Source organism: Mus caroli, chromosome 11 (genome assembly GCF_900094665.2).
Source record: "Mus caroli chromosome 11, CAROLI_EIJ_v1.1, whole genome shotgun sequence".
Classification (NCBI taxonomy): Eukaryota; Metazoa; Chordata; class Mammalia; order Rodentia; family Muridae; genus Mus; species Mus caroli.
Genome location: NC_034580.1, coordinates 78,170,602 through 78,179,010, shown reverse-complemented (window position 1 = coordinate 78,179,010; position 8,409 = coordinate 78,170,602). Strand labels below are relative to the sequence as shown.

General features: G+C 43.8%; 2 protein-coding genes across 2 annotated transcripts in view; one reads left to right on the top strand and one right to left on the bottom strand.

Moving 5' to 3' along the window:
- The window catches only part of LOC110304535 (schlafen family member 12-like), a 397,153-nt gene that overhangs the window by 310,878 nt on the left and 77,866 nt on the right, over positions 1 to 8,409 (bottom strand).
- Positions 2,144 to 7,597, top strand: LOC110305489 (schlafen family member 8-like). The gene is made up of 4 exons (XM_029483155.1): positions 2,144 to 2,305; positions 2,707 to 2,953; positions 5,161 to 6,328; positions 7,559 to 7,597. The coding sequence occupies exons 3-4, from the start codon at positions 5,168 to 5,170 to the stop codon at positions 7,595 to 7,597; spliced, it is 1,200 nt and encodes a 399-aa protein (XP_029339015.1). The 5' UTR covers positions 2,144 to 2,305; positions 2,707 to 2,953; positions 5,161 to 5,167.

The following is an 8,409-nucleotide window of genomic DNA, read 5'->3' as shown; positions in this document are numbered from 1 at the left end:
GGGTGGGGGACTGGGGGGGGGAGTGTATTGGGGACTTTTTGGATAGCATTGGAAATGTAATTGAGGAAAATACCTAATATAAATAAATAAATAAATAAATAAATAAATAAAACTTAGGGCCCATTCCAAGGGGTTACAGAAGTCATTAACTTAAGGTCATAAGGACTCCAGGTGCAAAAGCAGGAGCTAAGATATTGACTGAGTTTGTCAAAACTTCAAGGATGGTTTAGTTATAAGCTAAAACTTCTCCATGACCCTGCAAGCTAGTAACCAAAGGTGAAGTTAAGGCAGATGATTGCTCCTAGTGCATATGCAGGTAGGCATTCTGTGTTATAACCTCTTATTCAGTTTATGATCTGGCTCATGTGCAGACCCGCAGTGAGTATTTTCACCAAGTGAACACTTGCTCTGAGTCTTCCAAGTACTGAGAACAAAGGGCAGAGATAAGTGCCCCACCCCCTTTCTTCCTGATACTTCAATTTAGGGAAGAACAACTCCCTGCAGAGACTACCTAGCCTCCCTCTGTGTCACTTTGAGGTGCTAACTGGAGGCTGGGGAAGCCAGATTTAAATGGTAAGAACCAAGGAAGCAGAGACAGCAAATGACTAAATGGTCAGGGCTTAGTTTCTGAATGGGATATGAAAAATGAACCCCTCACTCACCACATGGCCCACCACCTGTCTATCTTACTCTACTCCTGGCACCAGCTTCATCATCCATGTCTGACTGATGCTCTGGCCTCTGGTTCTCACCTGAGACCCTCTCTTTTTGCCCAGATGTCCCACCTTTACCCTCCAGCCCAGCTATTGGCCATTCGGCTCTTTATTTGACCAATCAGGAGATGATGGAAAACAATGATTAGAAAATACTAAGACAGGATATGCTTCATAATAATGACAATACCAAAGTCCACTGTAATCAGATCTCTGCCACAACAGAAATTAGCATATGAGTAACACAAGGATAGTCTTTGTGTGTTGTACACAAAAAGCTTCACTCCTGCACAGGAGGGTAAATGCACCTGAGAGCAGATGCTCAACAAAACAGTGGCATTGACTCCCTGGAACTGGAGTTACTGGGTCAGTGAGCCACAGCTGGATGCTGGGAGTCAAACCCAGATCAACCACAAGAGTGTGCTCTGAGTCCCTGAGTCATCTTCCCAGCCCCCTGTAATTGTCAGAGTTTTGCATTTCTGCATTTTATAAGCTTCATAATATAGTTGTATCTTTATCTTTTCAGTAATATTTGAACACTGAAAAAGATTAGTTACCTTTTAATATTCACTTAATTACTCCTGTAGTACAGGTTTTATTCATGTGACTCTAAGTGTTACTCTGGTACAAATTTCCATCAGCCTTTAACATTTTTTTGTGACAAAGGTCTCCTGGTGACAAAGCCCTTGCTGAATTGTTTTGTTTCACCTGAAAAGGACATCATTATTTTCTATCTACTAGGTGATTGTGTGTGTGTGTGTGTGTTGAATTCTAGGTTGACAGTCTTTTTCTTTCAACACTGTACAACCTGGAAAATAAGAATTTTAAAGAAAAGGGACTATGGTGGTACTGAAAGGGGAAGTTGGGAACCATGGAAAAACAGGTTTTGAACTAGAATACACATCCTGACGCAGTTAACGGTGTTAACCATGTGTAACAAGTATACATGCAGTCGGCACACAGAACAGATGAAGATCTGCATGTACCAGGGGTTAACAGTGGTTAGTTCTCAACTCCGAGCTCAGGAGGTGAGCTCCTCACAAAACCTTCACTCTCACTCTGCTTCCCCCAGACCAGCAAGAATCTGAGCTCCTTACCCAGCCTTTCCACAGCAGAGAACTCCTTCAGGCTGAGAAGGCTATAAGTCCTTGCTATAGGGAGGAGGCCCACAAATAGCCAAGAATGGGGGCTTAGCTGGAAACTCGGCAGCTAAACAGTCAGATCCATCAAAACCAGATGTGAGTTCAGTCTGGCAGCATGCCTGCAGCAGGCCAGAAAATTTGAGCAGTTTCGTTTTCCCCAAAATCAAGTAACCCAACCACTAGAAGAATTGATCAAGTTCACTGTTACCACTGCTAGCCAAACTCACAGTAGAACCAGGGCTGCTTTTCTGGACTTCACAGGCAGGTGACTAGCCCACAAGTGGAACACTACCCAGCCACAGACCAGAACGATCTTGTCCAGAGGCTGGCTTCTGGAAAGAAAGGGAGACTTACATTCCTGTCTGTTTCCAAATTCTGCTTTCCAAGGTGGCCAAGGAACAGGGATCAAGAGAACTCCGCCACTGAGTCTTTTCTCACAAATTGGAAGTGGTGAGTGAGGGCCCAGGTGTGACCTTCAAGGGAGCCAGGGAAAGATGGGAGGCCCGGCTCCAGAGGGAAGGGGCTGGAGAAGAGCTTATCTCCTTTTGAAAAAAATTTTACTGTCTTGTGTAATTTGCATGAATAGATTCCATAAACATATTGATTAGTCGGTATATAGATGCACACAGATAGGCCCATTAGGGAACACTAGCATATAGGACGAGCAAGGAGGAAAGAGGAAAGAGGAAGTGGGGAGAAAGCAGAGACCAAAAGAAACTAAAAACACAAAGAACAATCCAAAAGCCCAATATAGATCAGGTTCAGAATTATTAAAGTTTAGTTTATTAAGCACATTCTGAGTTTCAAGCTTGCTGGTTATTTATAGGATTCTTGATGGTCTCTTCCTGCAGCCTGGAAATGGTGGGTGGAGTCTCAAGCAGTGAAAAGAAAAGGCAGGAATTCAATACTACTTCCGCACATGCTGGGATCAGGAGCTCACAGGACCTGGTGAGACCCTCAGCTCCCCTCCAGCTTCCCCGAGGTCCAGCACACCAGAACTGGGACCTGAGCAGCCCAGAAGCCAGGGTGGCACCACTGTGTCTCTCCTGTCTGAAGACCCGGATATTTTCTCAGACTTGGCGACGCACTCCATTAAAAGTAGGTGCAGAGGACTGGAGGGGCCTGAGGGTGGAAGGGGATGATTCCAGTGGGTGAGAGACTGACCAGCCCAGCACAGGAGAAGGGGGACCCAGATGGGTGAAGGGATGGGGGAGGGAGGCTGTCTCTGTCACTCTGACTTGCTCTGGCTGGCACTCTCAACAGGCAGTCTCTGAGCTGGTAGAGCCTGTTGTTCTTAGTAGGTGCAAGTTAGAGTACAAGCTTCAGGCCCCAAGGTCCAGCTTTGAAATGGCAATGTTGAAAGGTATTCTGCAGATGCCACTGAGCGACCCCTCTCTCTAAGATACTGTCTTTAACTGAGCAAGGAGCCAAGAGACAGAAATAGAATTGCTACTATCTAACCCAGGATTTATAATCCAGAAGCTATGGAAAAGAGCCTAAGACCCAGGGATTTCAGTTTCCCAACTAGCACACCTTCTAAAGCCTGTTTCCTTTCTGTCTTGGTTCTTCCCCAAGATGGCCAGTCCCAGTTTGTTTTGCCCAGTGTACTGCCCCAGCCCTTCTAGTGTCTTCTGTGTTCCACTCTTACTTTCTACACACAGTCATCAGAGGTCTAATCTTCCACCGACTGTTTATATGGTTGTATAAGGGAGAAAAGATCACCTTTCTGCAGGTCTCAGGGAATGGTGCCATTACTATAGACCAGTTGTCCCACAAGCCCCTACAATCCTTCAGCATTGGCAAACATCCTCTAGTCCGGCCTTATTCTGGGTCACATGACAGTTTTAGGATTTTACTCCCTAAAAAAAAAAAAACTCAATTATATACATCTGGAGAGATGGCTCAGCAGTTAAGATCACTTCTTGTTCCTGCAGAAGACCCAGGTTCAATTTCCAGCACCCACACAGCAGTGAGCAATTCTCATAATTTTGGTCCCAGGGAATTTGAAGCCTTTTTCTGACCAGGCACCAGGCAGGAGATGTACAGACATACAGACATCTGTAACCTAACCTCTACCAGGCCCACTGCTTGCCTTTCTCCTCTTCTTCACCTTTTCCCAGCTCCTGGACCACCATCATTTCCAAACCTTGGTGCTCAGGATTCTGTTGTTTTAGTCCCTCAGCTTCCTGCTCCATCTTTAAGTTCATTCTGTGCTGGCTCTCTCTCCTCCATGGTATATATTGTTAATATTCCCATCGTAAAGAGAACTATCAATTTCTCTTAATACAAATTTTTCTGTGCCTCTCTCTCTCTCTCTCTCTCTCTCTCTCTCTCTCTCTCTCTCTCTTTCCCTCTCTCGTTTAGTAAGTCTATGTAGTGGCTTTTTCTGTACCTAGTTTTCATTTTTTTTCATTTCTCAATCCATTGTGACAATTCATAGACTTTTGCTTATTGACATATACGAGCCAAAGAATCTGGGAGGTTTTTAAAGTTAAAAGTTTTATCATTTCACCAAACATCCCGAACCTTCCCCCTATTCTGCCCACAGAAAGGGTTTCTCTGTGTAGCTCTGGCTGTCCTGGAACTTATTCTGTAGACCAGACTGGCCTCGAACTCAGAGATCCTCCTGACCATGCCTTCAAGCGCTGGGATTAAAGGAGCACCATCACTGCCTGGCATTTCCCTACATCATTTAATAAGACTTCCTAATCTCACTGTGCATTTCTGGTCAGCAGTTTAGATACCTGGAGATTCTCAGCATCTACCCTTGAGCTCCATACCCAACACCATACTCCTCTTCCTTTTCTCCCACCTCTGGGTTTTCACCTCCTTTTTGACATCTTCTTCAAGTATATTCTTCCATCATCTCTTAATTTATTAGAAATATATACCAAGCTGTGATATCTCACTCCATGGCACACCCTTAAATTTATTGATTCCTCCTGGTCTTATACCTTAATGACAATGGCTACATCCTGACACATCTGGTAACTAGGCGTTATTATCTCCTCCTGAGAGCTTTATTGAATCACGGGTTAATAGCCAAATTAGTTCAGACACTCCATCAATTGTTTTTCCTCCTATAGCCCATATCACATTGATGATAAGTTCTACTTTGATTGCCCCCTCAAAACAGTTTCTAAAGAGAAAGGACTATTTTTATCTTATGTGATATTTTATTGCTCTGACAGAATATATTTACCTCATAGTAAATATGTTTCAATAAGTAGATGAGTGAATTGTGTGCATGGGAGAAGTAAGTTTTTAGTAAAAGTAAAACAAATGTTTGGATTGTTTGACTATAGGATCAGCATGGAGACCCATCCCTCCTTAGAAGTGAAAGGGTCGTGCCCAGACTTGACCATCTATGCAGGAGAAGTGACTATTGGAGAAGAAGATAGAAATAAAATGGACCCAAAGAAAAGAAAGCTGGAGAAGACAAGAATTACAGAGGCTGCTTGTGCTCTGTTAAACTCTGGAGGAGGATTAATTGCTTTGCAAATGACTAACAAGAGTGAGCATCCTGTGGAGATGGGACAGGACTTGGAAAAGTCTTTGAGAGAGCTTATTATGTCCTCTAATATACAGGCTTTCTTTGAGACCAAGCAACAAGAGGATAAGTTTTACATATTTATTAAATCTTGGAGCTGCAACCCTGAAGATGGTTCTACTAAGCCTCGAATTTGCAGCCTGGGCTCTTCTCTGTACTGTAGATCTTTAACTTCTAAGGTTGCCATGGATTCAAGAGAAGCATTTGAATTTCTGAAAGATAAGAAGGCATCTATCAAATACAGTCCGACTGATGACAGAGCTCCACCTACTAAAATTCCCAGAGCCACGTGTCAGAACAGCCTTGAATCAAATCCAGCTTTTGAAATTTTCCAAAGTAAGAAACTTGAATATGGCCAACGCTTGCTTTTCTCTGAATCCCCATCTATAGAGTTTAAACAATTCTCTACCAAACACGTCCAAGAATATATGAAAAACATAATTCCAGAGTACATCTCCGCATTTGCAAACACCCAGGGCGGCTATCTTTTCATTGGAGTGGATGATAAGAGTATCATCCTGGGATGCCCAAAAGACAACGTTGACCGTGACTCTTTGAAAACTGTGGTAAATGAAACAATATCCAAGTTGCCAGTTTTCCATTTTTGTTCATCTAAAGACAAGGACAAGGTGTCTTATGAGACCAGAGTCATAGATGTGTTTCAAGAGGGAAATTTGTATGGTTATCTCTGTGTGATCAAAGTAGAGCCATTCTGTTGTGCAGTGTTCTCAGAGGCTCCCGTTTCATGGATGGTAGACAAGGAGAAAGGTGTCTACAGACTGAACACTGAGGAATGGGTACATATGATGGTGGATGTTGACCCAGGTAAGAGGAGAGAGGTTTTCCTTCTCTGTCCTTTCCCTCTTTTGAGAGCCTCTGTATCCTTCACACTCTGGAAATCTGAGTTCATTACACCCACTGAAGTTGGCTTTCTCTGCTTTTTGTTTTGGTTGGTTGGTTTCAAGACAATGTTTCTCTGTGTAGCCTTGGCTCTTGTGAAATTTGCTCTGTAGACAACTGGACTCAAGTTCACAGAGATCTACCTGTCTCTGCTCCCAAGTACTGGGATTAAAGGCCTATGCCACCACCATCTGGCATATATTGCTTTTTCTATCCTAATACTGAAAGGGTTTTGTGGCAAAAGAGGAGGGCCAAGGAAATGCCACAAAACCACAGCATGCAAACCTTGGGGGTGGTATGCAAATGAGTTGCCTGTGAGTGGGGTTGGAAAGAGAGAGAGCAGGCCAAGATGGTGAAAACTTTATAAAAGGTATTGAGCACATAAATAATGAACATACATAACCATGGCAATGGTGAAAATGTCTGTTAGTGATGACAGTGCTGCAGGCACTGAGACACTGAGTGTGGAGGGGGGATGGGAGCATCTAGATCTGGAATGTGGGATGTTCTATTGGCTAGTAATGATTTCAGCTTGGTATGAATACTGGTCGCTAGCTTAATCAATCTACTTTAGACATTAAGTAATTTCTCCTTAAGAAATGATTGCTTGTTGCTAGGAGTGGAGAGGCTATTTGCCTAGAGAATTGTGATTGTTACCAGGGTGACATGGCTCCTGGAACAACTTAGATTTTTTTCCCAGTACATGATTTGATTCAGAGGGCAAATTAATCATAAAATGCAATCTGAAAGTAAAATGCAGTTCTTATTGCTTAGATGAACCCTAAAGCTGGGCCCTTCAGCACTTAGCATGGTTGGAAGAAAAACCCAAAGTGATTGGAGAAGAAAAAAAGCCCATTAACATTGCAGAAGGCAAAGGAGGAATTCACCTGGAATTGTCTCCAGAGCAAACATCTCTGTTCTTTGAGTTTGGCTGGATACCCAGAAAGACTTAGGAGACCCTGGAGCAAGCAACCACTTCACAGGGAATGAATATAAGAAAACAGAGGAAAGAGAAAAGAGGGTCTTTAAACTGAAGGGTATTTAAGACAGCATGGAAAAGGAGCTTTTCTCTTCTGGGATGTGGGTGGAGTAGAAAGGTCAGCTGGGTGCTTTCTCTGGCTCTCTGAGCTATCAGGATTTCATCACAGTGCCTGGCTACTAAGTTGTCATTTGGTAAAACAAGCATTAGGGATTTTGTTTTTAAAACAACTGATTAATATTTGATTAGAGATTTTTTTAATTTGTTGCTGTAGAATCACACAGAAGAAGTTGATAAATCAGGGTGCAATTAGTAAAAGTAGGAAAATGAGAAGCAGGGGTCAGGAAGGGCAGTTATCCACCTCCCTAATCTCTAAAGGCCAAGGGGCTAGAGTCATCAAGTTGTTCATTACATTTTTGGAGAATTGTTTGAAGTTGTTGGATTTTGTTTTTTACTATAACTGATTGATTGACACAGAAGCAGCACTCCTCTTGGAGTGTTGCATCCACCCCAACCAGCAGGAAAGATGCAACACCACATTGTCCTTCTTCAAGCAGGTTTATTCAGGAACACTTAGCATTACAATACAGGAACAGGAATTCCCCCCCCTCCAACAACCCAGAGCACACCTTACATACTCTACTGACTCCTCCCAATCACCCCAGTCGCATAACGAAGTCCATAGGTTCACAGCAAGTGAGGACACCTCAGGGCAGCTGACTAGGCTTGGCATCTGGGCAGTGCAGGCGGCTGGGATGTGGCTAAGTCTAAGATAATGAGGAAGTCAGGCGCAGGTCATAAGACCTGGCAGCCATCCCGGGCGCCATCTTGGGGCGGCGGCCACACCCACTCCTCACATTGGAGAAAGAGGCATTTCAGCTAGAAGAAGATCCAGTGCCCATCAGTTTGGGAGAACATCCAGGGAGCCAGGGTGGGTTGATGAGGAGAGCCAGTTGATAGAGAGGGAGAAGGGAAGACCAAGGAGCTAGAGGAGGAGAAGGAGCTGTGGGTGGAAGCCAGCAAAGTGGGGCTTGTTAGCAGGATCAAAAGCAATGGAGGAATCATTTTGTTCAGACTTCAAAGCTAGAAGGAGCTGAGTTGGGGAACAGGAGGAACAGAGAGAAG

Excerpts from the sequence above, each read along its gene's own strand:
- LOC110305489 (XM_029483155.1), top strand. The coding sequence starts at position 5,168 with ATGGAGACCCATCCCTCCTTAGAAGTGAAAGGGTCGTGCCCAGACTTG. Across the intron at positions 6,329-7,558 it reads AGTTCATTACACCCACTGAA|AATCACACAGAAGAAGTTGA; the intron begins GTTGGCTTTCTC and ends TTGTTGCTGTAG.